General features: G+C 38.2%; 2 protein-coding genes across 5 annotated transcripts in view; one reads left to right on the top strand and one right to left on the bottom strand.

Moving 5' to 3' along the window:
- Positions 1-19,462, top strand: part of LOC106181809 (uncharacterized) — a 35,800-nt gene extending 16,338 nt beyond the window's left edge. The window contains exons 1-4 of one of the 2 annotated variants that reach the window (XM_087008639.1): positions 10,698-14,940; positions 16,144-16,386; positions 17,223-17,296; positions 17,645-19,462. In XM_087008639.1, coding sequence (XP_086864765.1) covers positions 14,865-14,940; positions 16,144-16,386; positions 17,223-17,296; positions 17,645-19,198 — 1,947 coding nt within the window. In that variant the 5' untranslated portion in view covers positions 10,698-14,864 and the 3' untranslated portion in view covers positions 19,199-19,462. Of the gene's footprint in view, positions 1-10,697; positions 14,941-16,143; positions 16,387-17,222; positions 17,297-17,644 lie in introns of those variants that run through there. The other variant, XM_087008641.1, reaches the window with a different exon arrangement.
- On the bottom strand, positions 1,426-10,285 carry LOC106181797 (ras-related and estrogen-regulated growth inhibitor). 3 transcript variants are annotated; one of them, XM_013566280.2, is made up of 5 exons: positions 10,119-10,285; positions 6,609-6,857; positions 3,510-3,566; positions 2,979-3,052; positions 1,426-2,316 (listed from the first exon to the last, which is right to left on the bottom strand). In XM_013566280.2, exons 2-5 carry the CDS (start codon positions 6,742-6,744, stop codon positions 1,648-1,650), a joined length of 936 nt encoding a protein of 311 aa, XP_013421734.1. In that variant the 5' UTR covers positions 6,745-6,857; positions 10,119-10,285; the 3' UTR covers positions 1,426-1,647. The 3 variants fall into 3 exon arrangements, with proteins under 3 accessions (XP_013421734.1, XP_013421732.1, XP_013421733.1); XM_013566278.2 differs by lacking the exon at positions 10,119-10,285 and adding an exon at positions 7,821-8,299; XM_013566279.2 differs by lacking the exon at positions 10,119-10,285 and adding an exon at positions 7,175-7,368.
- Positions 19,463-19,660: the final 198 nt, after the last annotated feature.

Below are 19,660 nucleotides of genomic sequence, written 5' to 3'. Positions count from 1 at the left end.
TCGATTTAGCATAACAAACAAAGTTGCAACAAGGGGCGGGTGTTATAGTGTATTTGCAGCGCCATGTGTTATCCTCAAATAGCCAACTTCTTTTTAAAATGTTAATGGAGAAAACAGCTACAGACATGACAAGGCTCGACGTTGACGTTGACAATTACAGATAAGTCTTCTACGTTTCCCTGCTGCATATCCCTTAATTGCCTTTTTTTGCATTAAGCATTTTTCACTCTCAGGGTGAACATTGATATCATTGACTTCCTTTTTCGTAGGCTATTTGAAAATGCTTTCAGTGTCGCGTGGAGCCTGCTGTAACACCGTTCCGTCTGAATCAACTGTCTATAAATAGCGGGAACTCAGACCTGGAATAAACGGGCGCTCATGGCCAGAGCTGAAATGGATTGCGCTGTTTACATCGTCTCACCGTTTCTGTGAGGTCGACAGTAAATTATTCGTGTTATTTTGTATTTTACAACATATGGCACAAAAATATACACACTCTCTTTCTCTCTTTCTCTCTCTCTCTCGATTTAAAGCGACTTTGTGCACTAACTAGATCTGGAAAGAATGAACATCACGATTTTTTTTGTCTCTAAAGAAAACGATATCTGTACTCAAGAAAGGTTTTGAAAAACTTAAGTTTTAAAAAATTTAGAAAACAACGTCCTTAACATCAAAAAGATACAAGTTGTCCTAAAGATATAACGTGGAAGCCTATGGTTTCGAAATACGGTGGCATGACGCACACTTGTCGCTGCAACGTTGGCAGTAGCGGAACGGGCTTGTAGTGCGAACAAAAGCAGGAAATATTTCTACCAAGCTGCTGCGTTCACTTGACCAACAACAGAAACTTACAAGATTTATTGCTGGAGTTCAGAGAAAACATCTGTAGTTTGTTTAGAAATCGGAGAATTCCGAACCAATATAGATATGATGTTTGTAGCGCATGTTCTACTTTCAACCAGTCTGAAGGGGGCATCCCTTTTCTTTGATGACTATTATGTGACTCACAAATTGTTAGTGAAAAAATTCACCTTTGTGAATCTTCTCCTCCTTTCAACCCTTTCGGTAGGTCTGGTTGTGTAAAAGACGAAAACAAACATGCAAATCGATGCTCCTCGAAAAGTTTATGGAACAGCAACACGGAATGTCTGTGACGTTAAAATTTAACTGGTGCCAGAAACGAGTCGTATTCAAAAATGTGCTAGTTGAGCGACAACACAATTTGGAGACTAATGTTTTGTTTAGTGGGGCCTCAACTAACGTAGTCTATCGATTGTGAGTATATGCCCCCTTTCAAACAGTTAACTTTACATTCGCTTTTCTCTGTAAATGACAGAAGAACCTGCAATGACTATAAATTTCTAATGTCACTGCCATTGACCTTCTCAAATTTTGAGTAAACCACTTTAAAAATAAAAAGTCAAATTTGATTGACAAAATAGTTTATTCTTGATGTCTGTCCATCTGGAAAGATAATGTGTTTTTTTAATCAAATTCCTTTTTAAAACGTCAATTGTTTATAATATTCTGCACTTTACGCGTTAACACATCATTTAGTATTTAAAAGGAAAGAAATCGTCATTTGATAATATTTCTTAGTACCTTTATGTGCTGGGTATAAATGCAAATACACATCATATCAAGGTTTCATTCATCAGAGGACGTTGAGTTTGCAGAGCTCTCCAAAGCATCTTCTTGAAGTTGCAGAAAACTATCTTTCCTAAAAACTCGATTATAAAACCTCCTGGAAATAGAGTTATTTTTCACAATTCCGTTCCCGCCATTCACAACATCTGTCGTCTGCGGCACAGTTCCAGTCATCGCTCCCCTGCGAGCCTTAAACTGGGAAACCCCTATATCAAAGTCCTCACTACTAGAGGACGACACCGTCGCTGCCCTCTCGCGTGGTCGAGATGTAACCGACGGGAGATGTCGGCGAAGAGAGCCGGGGCTTTTTCGTAAACTCTTCCAGTCACGATACAAATTTTCAAAAACACATCTGACACTTTCATAAGATTCCCTGACAGATATTTCATGGAAGTTTGTACATCCGATTTCGAAACTGAATTTTTCACCTTCTTCAAAACTCACCATTCTTTCAAAAGTAAGGTCACTTTTATTTCCCACTAAAACGACAGGAAGGTCTCGACTCTGAGCAAGAGCCCCAGTGCTAACTTTCCTCTGACGCTTACTAAAGTTAATAAGAAATTTCATTCTTGCACATTCCTCGAAGCTGACCCGGTCTGTTATGGAGTACATTAGAATAAAACCGTCTGCCCAACGAATATTTTCCTCAAGTTTCATATGCTCTTCGTCCTGAAATGGAAGAAGGTTGATGTTAATACCTTTGATGCCCTAAGGATTAGTCCTACTACACTGTACTTTGTGTTCTTGACAAATGAGCATTGTGTTTAAAAATTCCTTTCGTCATCTCTAACACAATATTTTACTGAACCTAAACACGGTAGTGGACGTGCTATCCTGACCAGAGAGATTACCTATGTGTTGAAACGTTTAGCGACTGTTACTGATATTTTCAATCAAATACCAGAAGTGCTTTTTAACCTTAGCCTTTCACAAGCAATATTGGATTCTGGCACCAAGAGGTGAACCCCTATATGTTTCTCTTGGCTTATGAATCACGAAAAAGAAACCTTTCCCAGTAGACAGTTTATTGCTGCTGTGCTTTTCAGTAGGCGATGTTTGGATACCATTGGCCCTGGGTCAGACCTAGTTTTCTCAGGGCACTTTTTGTGTCAACAGTGGAAAACAAAATGTTCCACGGGTTTTCACTAGAGAATTTAAATGACGCCAATGCCTGCAATTCGTGTCTAGTTTTAGTCCCTTTTCACTATTCGTCTGCCAGTTATTTCTGTTTGTTTAAGGTAGAAATATTAATGCCTCAACTGTGGCAGTACCATGAGCATCTTGTATTGGTATATTTTGTCTTGCTTCACAATCATTATCCATATATTTACCTGTCCAGCAGTATCCAATATTTCAAACATCACGTGGTCATTGTCCACCACCGTCTGGAAACTGTACACTTGTTCTAAAAGAAAAAGAATATAGGCTATATCCAATAACCGAACCGATATGAGCAATTGCAAGATTATATCTTTGTATGATTCATAAATTAATTAGGTATTTTATATTTTTTGGTATTTAGGACATTTTCTCTGAGTCTGCCTCAAATAATGGGTTTTTGCCAATTTATTTCCATGTCATTTCTTCATTCGACAAAACACAATAACTGAGTACTCATGATTTGTGATATTTGTGTATATATCAAAACTGAACAAATATTATATCAGTCTCAGCTATATATATATATATATACAGTATATCAGTCTCACAGAATTTAAACTAAAAATAGACAAATGTGTTGGAGAAATCAGTTCTCAATACACGCACTGTATGTAAATGTATAAAAGAGATTTGCGTCACGCATTGTATCTAAAAATCAGAGTCGGCACGACAAAGAGACCTAAGAAGTTATTTCAATTTACCTAGTGTCGGGTCGTAGTCGCCTATAAACTTGCGTGTGATATAGCGGACAGTTAAAGCTGAAATATAAAGTATGAAGTGGTAAATTAATATTGTCTTCCATGGAGAGTCCTCATTCAAAAACTATACAGACATATTTCGGAACTTTGATGATGCTATGAATCTGGGAACAAGTTTGTTTTTATGATGATAGAAGAATTATTTGTGTTTGACTGAAAGTTAAAATGAAGCACAAATAAAAGGTTAGGAATCATATACTATTACTGTTCTCTTCTAATGACAAAAATAGCCAAACTATAAGTCCGCGACCTGAGATAAACCTATCATTTATGCCTCTCCCAAAGTGTACATTTCCTGAAACACTTAGCTTATATTTTACATGGAAATTTAAAAAAAAGCGCACCATAGAATATATAATGAATTGTCGGTTTAGTTATCAGCTCAGCTATAGTTGGAAGTAGCAATAAGGTACCCAAGTACGACTGTGAGGACCTCAATGCACCTCGTATACAAGATAACCGTGTTTGCAGACAGTGTCCAAATGACAGCTATATCAACTACTTTAGATACAAGAAGTGATGTAACATAGTAATTGCGTCAATCGAATGTTGGCCGTAAGAGGGGTTATTAATCTAGATATCTAGAACGCCCTGAAAATGCCTCTTTCACCCTAGTGCTTGCTGCCAGTCGGATTTTTTACTCTAAAAGAATTTCAGAGTCTTCCAAAAGCGGTCTTCGGTGCTTGATATGTGGCCCATTAAACTATGTCATCTGGCAGTGAGCAGGATATTTTTTACTTGGAATGATCAGTATTTTAGCTTTGAGAACTGTATGTTCCATCCTGAAGATATGTAAAGTTTCAGTTGGTTAGCTGGTAATTATGTTATTCAATGGCGAGATTCTTAGTGTGTACTTGTCTATTTTATTTTATTTTATTTTATTTTATTTTATTTTATTTCATTTTATTTTATTTTATTTTATTTTATTTTATTTTATTTTATTTTATTTATTTATTATTATTATTATTATTATTTTGTAAACTTGTTTTTAGGATCTGAAATGTGATAAATAGTCGAGCAATCTTATGCAAGGCAATTTATCAATGCGCCTTCCACCAATTATTTTGCAGTATATCCTTCCGGCAATATCTACCGAATGTCTGCAATCTAAATCGTCTATCTATCCTGACTTGAACATCTTCCAATTTTACTTCTGTCTGCCTTTTATTACGTGTGCACTCTTACTTTTATTGGTATCACAAAATATACATCTTACGAGGCCGAATACGGGTTCTATATCGTAAGTATTGTTTTATAAACAGATAAAAAGAACTACATGTATTAAAATGGTACTTGACGATATTTGACAACAAAAAGTAAACAAGGCGGGCACTGGGTAACTTGAAATTTTGGACATTTATCTATAAAATAGATATCAGAAAGTATAATCAGACAAAAAGGTGCATATTCACTTTTGGTGGATGTTGTCTGTAAGTTTTACGACCAAGACTCTCACAGATTAGTGTATAGTCTACATTTCTTGAGTTCAGTCTGTTTCCTGTGAAACACAATTTGTTATTCTGCACTAACGAAAGTGCATTTGGTCTGGAAATCAGAGAGGCACAGGGCTGTGCCGGGCGATGTATGGCCTTTGTATCAGATAATTTCGTTATTAAACTTAGACTTTCACAGAAATAAACCCACTAAACATTTCCTGGCAAATTGCGAAAATACCAAAGACCATTTATTCTACGACTGGATATATTTGTTTGTAGTGTTTAAGTGGTATTGGTAGTGTATGATGCAACCAAAAGCTTTTAAAATTGCAAAAATGCAGTGCGCACAGGGTTTCAATAATAACGGGAGTGAATATTTTTTCAAGGAAAAAATAAATAAAGATAAATATAAGAGCACACGGCTATAGAAATCATCCTAAACATTGTCAACATCTTCTTTATTCATTTATGGAGACAGGAAGAAGACTGAAAAGGGATTTTATGAACCATTTCCCCATTTCTACTTTTAAGAAAAAATCACTCCATCTTTCCTAAACCTCCATCATAGAACCATCTCATCGACCATCTAGGTCAGTTATATTCACTTAGATTGGTAAACGCACTGAACATGAAGGTTTAATGTGGTTTTCACACGACAACAGGCGTCAATACAGACTAGATAGCCGATGTCGATGTATTTTATGTCTCAAAATTGGTGATTTTTCTTTGAGATGTATAACATCACCGCCCTCAGTGTCAGTAACGTGATGTTTATTCTGGATCAGAATCCTGATTCTGATCTGTGGCGGAGAAGTCACCGTCTGGTTGCTCACAATCAGGGTTTAATAACCGCCTCTGGCCTAAATAAGAGGGAAGTTGATAAACATTTCATGTCCTATTCACCCATGTTTAGCTGCTTGATTACTGCGATGAAATGTTACCTGATGCATTGATAATTCATAAGACAATATTTAGTTTTTGAATAGATTAGGGTGTTAATTATAATCTTAATTTTTTACTTGCCACCATGACGTCCACTGACATGACAATTTAATGTGTTTTTTTTTACGTGTAACAGTTGGATAAACAAAACACGATACACTTTAATCCTGCAAAAACTGTGCTTGCAATTTTCGCTGGGAAAACTGTAAACTTAGTGGAATCTGCCCTCAGCCAAGAGCCCAATAAATACGGAGCTTTTCTACATGTGGTACAGTAGGGGAAAAAAGTTCCTCACCTAGAGACTGCCATTTTTGTCATGTGAAAATATATTTACCTTTTACGATATAACAAGTAGGCCTCCACATGTCATATGACTTACACTAAAGGACTTGTTGAATTTAATGTCAGCGTGTTTCCAGATGTGTGAGATGCAATAAAAAAATTAAACATTAATTTTTTCATTCCTAGACATAGATATCGTTAGGAACATAAACGTATTTAATCTAGGACCCGCCACTCCTAGATTTCATGAAATAAATGTGCATTATATAAACGCACGCTGGCGCTGGCTCACCACTGAGTAACACACGCCTGCAAGTACTAAAATTACTTAAGGAGATAGTTGGATAAATTTAAGGAATCTCACTTAAATTATTTTACTTACCTGACTTCCCCACTGCTCCCTGTCCCAATATGATGATCCGCAATGTCCTTGTCTTGTTGGAGTTGGACCCCGAGAGTTTCCTCAGAATAGGCGAGGACATTTTGGTTTTGGTTGTCGTCTGCTGGGTGACTTTCATTGATATTCCCAAGTCGTATATCACAGGGACAGCCCATATGATGTCATGGGAGCATCCCACTTTTCTGAACAGTCAAAACTGCGGGAGTAACGGACATAGAAATAGCTATCTCCCTGGAAACGGACAAGAGTGGAAATGCATGTTCGTCATTAATCTAAATCAGATATCATGAAACCAGCCAAAACTCTATGTAAGTCACTCCATAGCAACAGAGTAAAATTTAATAGTTACCAGCAGTCTTCGCCGTTAGCTGAAAAACTGAGGGGAATACTAACGTGCACTATATAATCAACAAAACTAAATCGGTAGCTCTGACTGTCTTGTATATACATAAAAAGCATCTAGATAATGGTGCACTTTAATTTTTTTCTTGATTACCCAATTAACCAACCACCAGGTGGCGTAACATAGGCAGACTGTCAATACAAACCTTGTTCCTTGCTCTCTGTAATTCTGGTCAAGATTTTACTTTTGTTGAACTCCACGCCCGCTTTTTTAATTTTGAAAATAAGTAACATGTGAAATTCACCACTTTGTCACACTTTTTCTGTCCAAAATTTCTTTTCGTTGCTGGCAAAAATTTCGGATTACTTTTTGGAAATCCCTGAATTAATCTTGACTTAAGGTGATGATGATGCTGGGGCTAAGGACCCCTCCTGAAAACCCTCCAACACTGGCACGAGCTGAATAAACACCCAACCGCTGCATTAAGTAGTTTGTTCTGAATTCTCCTAAAACCGGCGTTCTCTGGTCAAGATCATTTCAAGTGATTAATTGCGTTTAACTAACCCTCGTGAATGTTTTAGGTATTTCGACGGCGCCAGGAACAAATGATTATGTACCGAGGCACGGTAAACAATCGAGATCAACAAATACGCCACCCGTTGAAGCACATTTGCACATTTCGTGATTGAGACCTCGAAAACGACAGATGATCTCAGCATCTGATGTGACAATCTATAATTCTGGTGATCAAGACAACGAAGGAAAGTGCACGAAATAAAACTGATACACAGCAATTGGCTTGGCAAATTAAGATTAAGGAGTCTCAAATTTCTACCCAACGAATTACTTACGTATGCAGCATTAATCGCAACGACAATCCCTCTTTGGCGAGTAGAAAGTGCGTATTCCGTTACGGTAGTCAATGCGTGTTTGTTACACAGAAGACTGCTTAACACAGTAACTTTGTCCTTCAAGTCCTGCGGGTTTACCCCGCCTTACTTCAAAAATTGCACTTCATGGCCTTTGTCCCCAGTGTTGCCAGAGCGGGACGTCGCCACAAAACGCTAAAATACCGGAAAGTCCTATGGTGTGAAGACAACGGTATGCACAATTTTACATCGCGTGCTCCAGATGATTGTGCTACTTTTCTTGACGTTCGAAGCCTCTTAACCAATCGTAATTCTATTTTTTTTTCCTGTGTGGGTCAAGGTAATCTCTCACTGTTAAAAAATCACCAATGATAAATTTCATTTTAGCACAAAATAACGTCCAGTCTTCTTATACTGCCCCTGCACAGCGGCGAACAACCTTGTCTTGCCACTGCCGCTTGTCCCGCGCATAGAATAATGATAGCGTGTTTACCCACGAATAAGTGTGCTACTGCGATCTCCTGGTATCTGGTGCGAACTTTGGCAAAATGCTCTTATTATAATATCGGCGTCGTTGCGCTTGATGAAATTAACAGTATAATATCCCCCCGAAAGAAATGCTGCATTAACGTGACGAGCATGAAACAAAAGAAAACCTGCTCCGTGCAAATCCCCCAGGGCGTTATGCTGTAAGACCTGTGATCTGCATACATGCACAACATGCACTCACACACAGACGGTGAGGCACATTGACGCGAGCTCCTCGTGTATTACATTTCAATTTCTGTTACATCTTAGTTACCCGTTAAATACGCGTAAAATAGGCGCACCCAGGGGTGGAAAACGAGGTATAGTTACAACGTGATCTCTTGATATTCTGTTAAATAAATACACTCTGCAGTACAATGCGTATTACGCTCTGCTTGGTAAGGGACACCGAAACAGTGGCCTGGCAGTCAATGAGACGGGGGACTTGAAAGGGGCAGGGATGGAGGGATTGGCTAGGGTTTAGGCGGCTCATATATCATAATAGATACGATGACCCGAAAGCGACACTTTTTTTCCCTCAAATGTTGGCTTTTACATTTACTATTGTATCCTTGATTATCCGTGTCCCCTTTTACATCAAACCATTAAGTTGTGGGTTAAGCGTCAATATTCAGGGCCAACCCCGTCTTTATACAGAATATACAACTATTTCAACAGGTTTAAATGTATATTTTGTGTTATGACGTTGATATGAGATATAGAAGGAAGATTAGAATCTCCCTAAAGCCTCTTAATTTGAATTCAGTTTTATAACAAGAAAGTAAACAGTATTTGAATGGGGCAAGTTATATTAACAATTTCACGCATTCTACGCCTCAACATATATTACATAGAAAAGGTACGCTGAGTGCTGACCGGGGTCAAGTTATTAAAATAGCTAATTTATGCTGCCATGCTATTTTGGGGTCTCTTGAACTAGGTAAGAACACAACAGCTTGCATAATATTATGCTAATCCTAAGAGCTGCTCAGATTAATTTCTGTGTTACCTGTCACCTAAGATGGAGCTACACCTTTGACTTCTAGATCAAAGTTTAATAACGCATAAGCCTATTCATCAAAGCTAATTTGCTAATTTGGATTACCGTCAGCTGGTTATTGTGTTTTTAATCTTTCATTTCAGACCACATTCTTTCTCTAAAACAATTGTGTATCTAAAAAATGAAAATAAACAATCCAAATCTTTAATTTTATTTTTTTCTCAATATTTTTCTTGATATGTGAATAAATACAAATTTTCTCATTGCTCCTCCAATTTGATCAAAAGTAGGAGAGAGAAATAGAGGTGGAGCATATCACTTTGCCTGGATAAACTCTTCGTAAGCTTAGATTATGTTGCATGCACAAGATATATCTGGTAATATAGACAAAGGTTCAATGATAATTCTATGATAAGGTGTAATAGGTCCTGTCAATATGATGCCATAACCCTGCTGATGATATCAATTAAATTACGGCGCAGTGTATACGTTGCAATGATAAATTTATTTAGCTTGATGACGCTGTTATTTTAACGATGGATTCAAAGGGCTCATTTTAAACCGTTCCACAGGAACAGCATGTAATATCAATCTTTCAAATCCCCTTGATCACACAAAACCAGCTGTCCTCACGGGCATGCTATTCATCCAAATAGCACTTCGACCCTTTTCTTAGTCCTGGCCTAAAATTCTGCAATTCTAAGCGCTTTTCAAAATCTGCATAATTACATTTTTTACATAATGATACTTACAGTGAATCAAATCTCTGTGAACCCCCAAGTAATCTCTCCAGTTTCACTCAAGTTTTTGAGAAGGTCTAGATCTGTATGGCAGTGAAGAGAGATCGCCTAATTCAGTGACACTTGTGGCACAGGTTGTAGAGCTATGCTGGTAGGTACATGTAGGTTGTTCTGGTACATCAAGTGTGAATCTCTCCCGTGTTATCTATGATCAATTAAACATGTCAGTTTTATTCCGTACATTTGTTTACGTCAGGTGTTTACATTCTTGTCCGCTGATGTAGGTATTAGTTAGATAACTTTGCTATCTTCCAATGGGACAAGGCCTCGGCCGAGTAATCCACAGACTCAACAAAATAAAACGCATAGGTGTAGTGTGTTTAGAGACGCACGAATGCCACAGATGCATGCATGGGCGTGCATTCCAGGAAAGGACAACAGGAATGACCGGGGATACGGTGCTCATCTATGGCTATGTTATACATCCGCCATCCTGTGTAACACGCTTAACTTTTTACCCCGCACCAGCAATAACCAGACCCAACATTTTGAAGATTTATTTAAAACTACATTTCGCCAGTAGCAAGGTCATAGAAAATATGTTTTGAGTCTCCAGTACACATTTTGAATAAAAACATTGCTATTTCCTACCCATATAACGGACGTTACTCCCTCACTGGACTAGATAAGGTCCACCATGACATGTTTGTATACCAAGCATCCGCCTATTGGACATAAACTGTATGTAGGATGAGCACGTAGGAGAAGACCCACACGTAAAGAAATGTAATACATTCCACCTTTCTTCATATGTGCGCGCGCGCGCGAATTAATATGTGTTGTGCGTGCGTTAAAAATGTGTGTGTTTTCCCGAGTGCGTGTGCATGCTATTTCTACACCAACAAAAACTCCATAAGAGGCGAGAGGGGTAATAAGATAAAGTTTTTGTTGTAGAAAGTATCATAAAGAAATGCATATACACGTACAAATGTACTTCAAATAACCAATGCGGCAACTATGAGATCGACATCTTGATCACCAAATGTCATGGAGGAAAAAATTAGAGCACCTCACCGTGCGCCGATGGAAATTGCCGATGTTCACGTTTGATTAGCACGAAATATTTTTGTTCTTAAATACTATGCACCTCCACCGGCGAAAAAAATTGAGACAAAAATATTTTAATGAACTCTTGTGTACGAAAGTGTTAATCAATGACATTATGTTGATCAATGTATATTACGTATATTGCAACACCATACAGTTATCTATACCAAGACCAGAGTCAAAGAAAATTTGAGAAATTAATAAAGTAAGAAGCTAAGACTACTATAGCTTTATGCCACTTTTATAGCTGTATTGTAAAAATACCCCCTGCACCGCAGATATATTATTAATGACACAATACCAATGTTAGGAAATGAACGTAGTACATTGGATAGACTGTCCTATAATACTTAAGTTTGTAACAAAGTTTCTACTGCAGCTTATCTTTATTTGTGAATAACTCCCCTTTTACCTCTAGATTAGCGACCATAAACTGGTAGCAGATTACATGGATTACTGGAAGAATTGTAAGCGCTATTGGAAAGCAATTCAAATGGTCAAAGAAAGATATTTCTAATCCCAGATTTCAAATTATAGCACGTAGACGACTTTACAGACTTTTGCTATCTAACCTTGAGTCTGGCACTTACCCTTTTCCACACGCTTTTAAACACAAAATAAGGCAGTAGGGATATTCATGAATGTTAAGAGAGTAATTCAAAAATCTGAAATTAAAATAAATATTTTTTTTTTTTTTTTTTTTTTTGAGGAAACGGAAGCGTATTTAATAACGTAAGGTGTAATTTTTGAAGTACGTATTTCTATGACCTTGCTGCTTGAAAGTCCAAAATGCAGCTTTCCACAAGTCAACATTTTTCTTATTCAGATTTCATGCCTCAAAGATATATAAGAGGAATATGGATTACGGTGTTTATAAGTACTGCACTTCCTTTTTCTATTCTTGGAAAAATACACAGTGAACAGCATTGCCTGTTTGCAAGTAAGCGGGCTGTTATGTCAACAGTTGTATCACGTTTTCCGATTGTAGAAAGGTGCTGTCGACACGACCGAGGAACACCCTCTACATTTAACGTAACGTTTCAGATGAGGTTTACATCTTTTAATTAAATATTTGCCGGAATACTGTCTTTGACCCATTTAACGGACATAAAACTTGCCAGAGCATGAGACATTTACAGGTACAAACTGGAGCGTTTCATTCTAGATCCTGGTTTATAAAAAGTGTGTTTAGGCAATAAGAGAAAACGTTGACCATATCTCCCAAAACAGACAACTTGTGTCTGGAAAAAAGTGAATACTAACTCCACAGCCAAAAAAAACTTTTCAAACAGATGCATGCAAGGCGCATGTAAAAAACAATCCATATTTGGTCTAGTGTAAACGTGACTCGAACCATTCAGAGGACAGACCTGTCGCAGGTGCGAGTATACACACTAATCTCGGTGGTCAGATTAAAAAGCGTAAACTTCCCCTTGGGTTGCCAGGCAGGTGAGAGCAGTCAGTAGTCCACCCTTAACAGGAGCGCCGTGTCGCCACGATCCTGATAATTAACTGACCACACGATGGACGTAACTCTACGTGCACTGGACAATCGAAATTATTGGAAAAACTACTGGGTGTTATCGATTTTCGTAGTAATCTGAGAGATTAAATCCTAATTAATCGTTTTCTCAATAAGAAAAGATCCTTTCCTTAAATTTGCATGAGTTTCTTTTTTTTTCCAGATAAAGCTCTTTCTGTAATTTGTCGTTTAAAAATATTAAAATATCATAGATATCGTATCAAATTATATATTACCTTTACTAATGCTATTTTTAAGCATGCGCTGTTTTGGTGAAGTTGATATTTTTGTTATTCTCATGTATCATGGATTTAATTTATTTCAAGGACCAAAAGATACCGAAAAGTTCACAACGTACGTGTCTGTGCTTAGCTTAAAGCAAAGTGAACTGCAAAAAATAATTCACACGATGATACAAATATGGAACAGAGATGGTGATTCGATTACGTGGAAAAAATGCAACGCACATGCAGCTTTGCATATTAGCACAGGGTACCTAGAATGAAAATACATCTATAAAGGTGTCGCAGTCATCTATGCTATCACAGGTATAACTTGTCTCCATGCATCGATGTATTAAAACTAAATCACGAATACCTCTTTGAACTCATGTTTTCCTGTGCAGTTAACCACACTTAAAAAATACTGCATGATATAGAGTATGTAACAAATTGTGATAGTTGTGACTTAACCTGTCGCAATTTAGTTCACTTGTTCTGCAGGTTGCAGTCCCGTGAAGCGATTCCTATCTTAACAGTGATGTTGGTGCTATTCTCTTTTATGAAGTAGTGTAAGAAATATTAGTAGTTGGTTCTATACTTTAAAAAGTAACCAGTGTCACAGTTTCCCACCCAGAACTAGAACTAGACGCTTGTGTTTAAGTTTACGTATTCAGCACACCCACCTGCAAATGAAAATTTTAATTTAAAATAGAATCAGTAGTATTATCTGTAATTCTATAAATATTTTGAGAACTTTTTGCTAGCCTCATATGATAGACAAATTTATCAATGGTAGGTCAACAAATTGCGAAGGTTAATTGCTATTTAGTGTGCTAACGCGTGAAATATACTTGTCCAGTATGCCTAGTTAGTTAATATAACCATACCAGTAAAAAAAAGTACTGCGGGGAGGTTGCACGAATATATATGCACCAGGATATATGTAAATATACGTAAAATCAAAAAGGTTGTCTGACCGTCAGAAAGCTACCAACCTTACTGGATGCCCTGTCCATTAGTCTCTTATCTACATAAGTAATGGAGTATTTTTCACTTCGTACAATTTGAGGTTTAAAAAATGACGCCAAGTAAAAAATTTTCCATCTTTAATGCTAAAAGGTCATCTCCATTCAATCTTACCCATATCTGAACATGTCTTCCTTTGCAAAATTATGGTCGTTGCCCCGTGAGAAGTCCAATAAGTGAATAAAGCCCCGCATTGTCACAGCCATCTAATCTGACCACACAGTTTACTTTAAGCATCGTCTGTGACTCTACAAAATCGCGCATTTCCAACGAATATTTATGAGATAGCAAGTTGAATATTCGATAGAAAGAAAAAGATGTAAATATGTTACCTGAAAGGTTTTTAAAATGTTATTTTTTTCTTCCACATTAAGTGCAATTCATTTGGCATAATGATGTCTACAGTATTCTTGTTAACGTAACGAAATCTATACGTCTCAAGTTTGTCATTATCCTAATGAATGTAAAACAGATTGTATAGTTTGTCACGTATATTAAGACATGTACAAACTTCAAAGAAGATACTTTGTAGAACAAATTTGAATTGTCTGTCACAAAAAAAGATGCTGAATACACCTGAAGATATATTTAAAATATATAAATTGCTCTGTCAAATTGACAATGTTAATAATTCGTGTCAGTCTCCATGAGTCATAGCCAAAACGATAGCGGCATTGTCTACAAGAATTCCAGAGGTGTGATAGCTGCCTATCATATAAAAATATCACATCAAATGTGACATGCGATCTTAACATTATTACGACCTCAACACCTTGGACTCCGATAACCCGATGTCATCGATAAACGGCGTATAAAAATCGGTGGCGTTTTAGCTTGATTAGTTTGTTAAAGGTTGGAAAAGTTGGCCACCGCATTGGAGCCATGCTGGCCATTTTCGTACTGAGCGCACTTAGCCTAGCGCTGGTTGTGAACGCGTCAAATCCTTCATCGTATCCAGGTAATGTGAATGAGTTTAACGGGTAAATTTCTATTTGTAAAATACTGATAAACAGGGGTTAGTTTTCCAGAAAGTAAGAGAGAAAACTATGGCAATGTCTTATTTTATCTACCAGTTTAAGGTTTGCGTTTCTGCAGCGAGAGAAAACGTGTGGAAATTTATACAGTTTCGGGAATAAATAATCCCTCGGTATTTTTAAAGATTTTTCATTTAAAGCAATAATAACTCTTTGTTTCGGCCAAAAAATGAATTTTCCTGGAGTAAACAACAATTTTCCCATACTTACCAATGGTTAATGAATCCATTTTTACATTCAAAGTTAGTCCTTGGTTTTTTTTCCAAAAAGTTTGGTTTTTTGTTAAAATCTCTTAAGAGATTTTAACAAAGTATAGACATCAATGGAGGTCACGTGGTCTAAAGACAAGTTCAAATATCAGAATAAAAGCTATAACTGCTGTTTTTGTGGTAAAACATAATATATTATATTTCTATGAGTTATTCACAAGGTTTTTATTGTGAAATATAGGTCTCATACAAAGAGTTATTATGCCTTTAATATATTTTTTCACAATGCCAAGAAACGAAGGTTTTGCAAATTATTTTCTAAAATAATGCCGTTTTGCTGTATTTCTTGTGAAACATTAAACTGTCCCTGTCACCATATAGTCTAGCCAAAAAATGGATGAAACTGAATTGGAGATTTTGTTAATGGCTAAAATAGTACAAAATCATCAAACAACTAAAAAAGATGACTTACGCCAAAAGACCTAATGAAGTTTTTTTTTTCAATTTTTAACACCGCTAAAGTAGCCGCAAACTATTTATTGAGTAATTTAGAATAAACATTCCAGACATTTTTTGAGACGTTAGCCATCCTGATGCCTTCCTGACAAGTTGCAAATTTTGTACTATGTTATATTGCACTACAATAATCTAGATCGATTGGAGAATGTGAGATTCTGTTGCGATTAACAGTAACGGAGGTTTAAAATTTAGTACGCTTATGTTTTTTGTGCGAGAACAGATAAATATAGTAATAATTTTTTAAGTTGCTAGACGGATGTTAGTAAAGTTCCACTCGAACAAATAATTCGTCGGCTCGCTTAGTTTTAATTGAAATTTAAAAAAAAGATAAATGGGTCTATATATGGAAAATGAGTGTATTGCGATCTTTCAATATTTTACTTGCGTTCATTTCAACAGTTACGGAATGTTGCAAACTAGGAGACTTCATAGCAGATGCTATGTACGCCAACATCTTCTACAGGTGTGAAAATGTTGATGACTATGGAAATCTACGACCTACCAAAATGTCGTGCGCTAACGGGGCCCGGACTGACGACGGCTTCATTAATGGCCCTTCCTACACCAAGTACCCGATCTGCGGTGTAGATGAGCCCGCTTGTACTGCTGACTACCCCGGACAGTGTTTTAGGCAGAACTCAGGTGCGGTATTCCTTTTTTATAAGTCTGTGTTTTCATTTTCAAATGATGACATCAACGACCTGCTAAAAGCACATCTTAATTAAGCGAAAAAGCAAGGAATTTAGTGATCTTTAATAAATAAAGAAACACCAGTGACACGTAAAGCACACGTAATAATTTTTTTCAGAAAATGTATTTTCAAATGCATGCCTAAAACGTGTGTTTACAGGTCGAGAACAATAGAATGATGGTCAGGTAGTTTCAGGCTATCATCCATGGTGTCAGGGAAATTTGTAAATTGCATCTTATTTGCGTCAAAATTTCATTTCGTGGACCGGTTTTTATATACAGGTGCTGTATGTGTCTGTATATATCAACTGCGTCGCTGTCGCTGTCTGACTCATCTGCTGTTCTCTCTAACTTTCAAACCGTATTTGTATTTACTTAAAATTGATTTTTTTCATGTGTTCCCATGAATGCTTAACAGTACTTTCGTTTTACTTTAAATTAGCTGAGTGTTTTTTTTCTTTTAGTTCTTTTAATTGGGGAGTGGGGGGGGGGCTGCGAAGGAGTTGGTAAATGCAAGTGCCTTACGAATAATCGTATTCTTTTTTTTTTCATAAAAGTTTACGTTTCCTGGAATGTGCCTGTTTGTGTTAAATGAAGCCATGGTAACGCCCCTTCCGTAAAGTGTCTGTATATAGCTTTGCTGTCTAGTAATTCTGGAAATCAATGACAAGTGGTTTTCAGCTGATATTACAGTCCTCTTCTTACTGAATGTGGCAGGTATATCTGTAGGGGTTGGTGCATTTCCTCCGATATTCCTGCCAAGCGTAACAGGTCTTTTTTCCTTATAGGCTTCACCGACTGGATCAGTTTCGACAGTCCAAAAAGCGGCGATGGTGACAACGAACTGCTGCTTGACCCAGAGGTGATACATATATCATTTTTTATATTTTTATTGTGGTGCTGCTGAGAGCAACTTTGCAGATGCTGCTAAAAATTACTTTGAGAAAATAAACGGCTTCAAGATATAGTTTTTCTATTTCTTAAATTCTTTTTTATGACACGGGTTTCCGTTGGCCGAACTATTTTATTTACGATTATCATATCTCCATATCAATATATGAAGTGACGGAATTCGTAGAACAAATTATTCTTGTGTAAGTGTTGTAAATTTGTGTGGTAGATATATCTAGTTTTGTTTTCAAAGTAAATGACACTAATGTTTCTTGTTTAAAAGGTGTAGACAGACTGGTCTTAACTTTCCATTTTACAGTTTATGTGCCACAACAGTTTCCCAGGCTCAGAAGTGACCCCTGTCATTCAGTGCCGCGTTGCCGGTACGGACATCCCGTGGTGGGCAGCTGGGCAGAAACTGAAAGTCGCGTGCGAGCCCTTCAAAGGACTCCAGTGCCTCAATAAGGATAACGGGTACAAAGGCTGCAAGGACTACGAAGTGCGCGTGTACTGCGCTCAACCTGCATACAAGTACTACCGATGTGCAGGAACTAAGTTACAAAAGGATGCGCACAAAGACTTCCTCGGTGGTGTGACCAAGTTTGACCCCAAGTTCAATGAAAAACCTTACTTCAACAACGACTATTTGAACATGGCTTTTAAATACGGCAGTGTGAGGGAGGGCAAAACGATTGTGCCTGATGTAGAAGTTGACGACATAATCCCGGCACCTAATCCCTTTCCTGGCTATGTCGCCCCTGTTGATGGTTACGCTAACAAAGGTCCTGCTGCTGGCTATGCTCCCGGCCCTGCTGGCTATGATGACAAAGCTCCTGCTGCTGGCTATGCCCCCGGCCCTGCTGATGGATACGCTGACAAAGCTCCTGCTGCTGGCTATGCCCCCGGCCCTGCTGGCTATGATGACAAAGCTCCTGCTGCTGGCTTTGCCCCCGGCCCTGCTGATGGATACGTTGACAAAGCTCCTGCTGCTGGCTATCCCCCCGGCCCTGCTGGCTATGATGACAAAGCTCCTGCTGCTGGCTATGCCCCCGGCCCTGCTGATGGATACGTTGACAAAGCTCCTGCTGCTGGCTATGCCCCCGGCCCTGCTGGCTATGATGACAAAGCTCCTGCTGCTGGCTATGGCCCTGATGATGGATACGCTGACAAAGGCCATGCTGCTGGCTATGATGACAAAGGTCCTGCTGCTGCTGGTTATCCTGACAAAGCTCCTGTTGGTCGCTATGGTCCAGGCCCTGGTGCTGGTTATCCTGATCAAGCTCCTGCTGCTGGTTATGCCCCCGGCCCTGCTGATGGATACGTTGACAAAGCTCCTGCTGCTCCCGCCCCTGCCGCTGTTGCTGGCTATCCTGACAAGGGTCCTGCTGCTAGCTATGGTCCCGCCTCTGCTTCTGGCTATGCCGACAAAGGTCCTGCTGCTGGCTATGATGACAAAGGTCCTGCTGCTGGCTATCCTGACAAGGCTCCTGTTGATGTCTATGGTCCAGGTCCTGCTGCTGGCTATCCTCACAAACCTCCTGTTGATGGCTATGGTCCAGGCCCTGCTGCTGGCTATCCTGACAAAGCTCCTGCTGCTGGCTATGGTCCCGACCTTGCTGCTGGCTATGCCGTCAAAGTTCCTGTTGCTGGCTATGGTCCCGCTCCTGGTGCTCGCTATGCTGACAAAGCTCCCTTTGTTGGCTATGGTCCCGCTTACAAGAACAGAGCCATCTTTGCCAGGCCAGTTCAAAGCGTCAGTAAGGCAGCCAACAGGCATTTTACCATAAGAAGATTCGGAAAACCAAGATCTGCCTCGAAACTCTTACCAAAACGTTTTGCTGCCTTCCAACCATTTACAGGCATCTTTGGGTAAAAATCAACTAATCTATAGCATCAAAGTGTAAAAAAAAAAGACATTGCTAATTTGTTGAATGCAACTGAGAGAACTAGGCGTTATTCACTAAATGCATTTTCGAAAAGGTACATGACAACGCGATCACGATCAGTTTTCATATATATTTCGCACCAATAACTAGCTTGTTATTTTCACTTAATATACACAAAAAGTCATCTAAAGGACGTTTCACTTGTTACATGGATACTTAATTCGTGTCAATAATAAAGATCTTGAAACAAGTCCTCATTTTCTTTTCATGTCGAACTACTTTGCCTTTTTAGGCATTTTGATATTTGTGGGGTTTAAGCGTAAATATCTAATATGCATAGACCATTATTAAACCTAAGGAGACTTTACGATCAATATCTATTGACACAGGAACCATTCTACAGAATATATATGGGATGAACACTTGGAAAAGAAGTTGTTTGTGTAAGG

Source organism: Lingula anatina, chromosome 1, assembly GCF_051362555.1.
Source record: "Lingula anatina isolate TDL-2025a chromosome 1, LinAna3.0, whole genome shotgun sequence".
Classification (NCBI taxonomy): Eukaryota; Metazoa; Brachiopoda; class Lingulata; order Lingulida; family Lingulidae; genus Lingula; species Lingula anatina.
This window is presented reverse-complemented; position numbering and strand designations above follow the sequence as displayed.

Bases quoted from the DNA above. Each gene is read 5' to 3' on its own strand.
- LOC106181797 (XM_013566280.2), bottom strand. From the start codon at position 6,744: ATGAAAGTCACCCAGCAGACGACAACCAAAACCAAAATGTCCTCGCCT. The intron at 3,567-6,608 runs GTAAGTAAAATA...TTTATATTTCAG, and splicing joins GGGAGCAGTGGGGAAGTCAG to CTTTAACTGTCCGCTATATC. The intron at 2,317-2,978 runs GTAAATATATGG...CTTCCATTTCAG, and splicing joins TATTGGATACTGCTGGACAG to GACGAAGAGCATATGAAACT.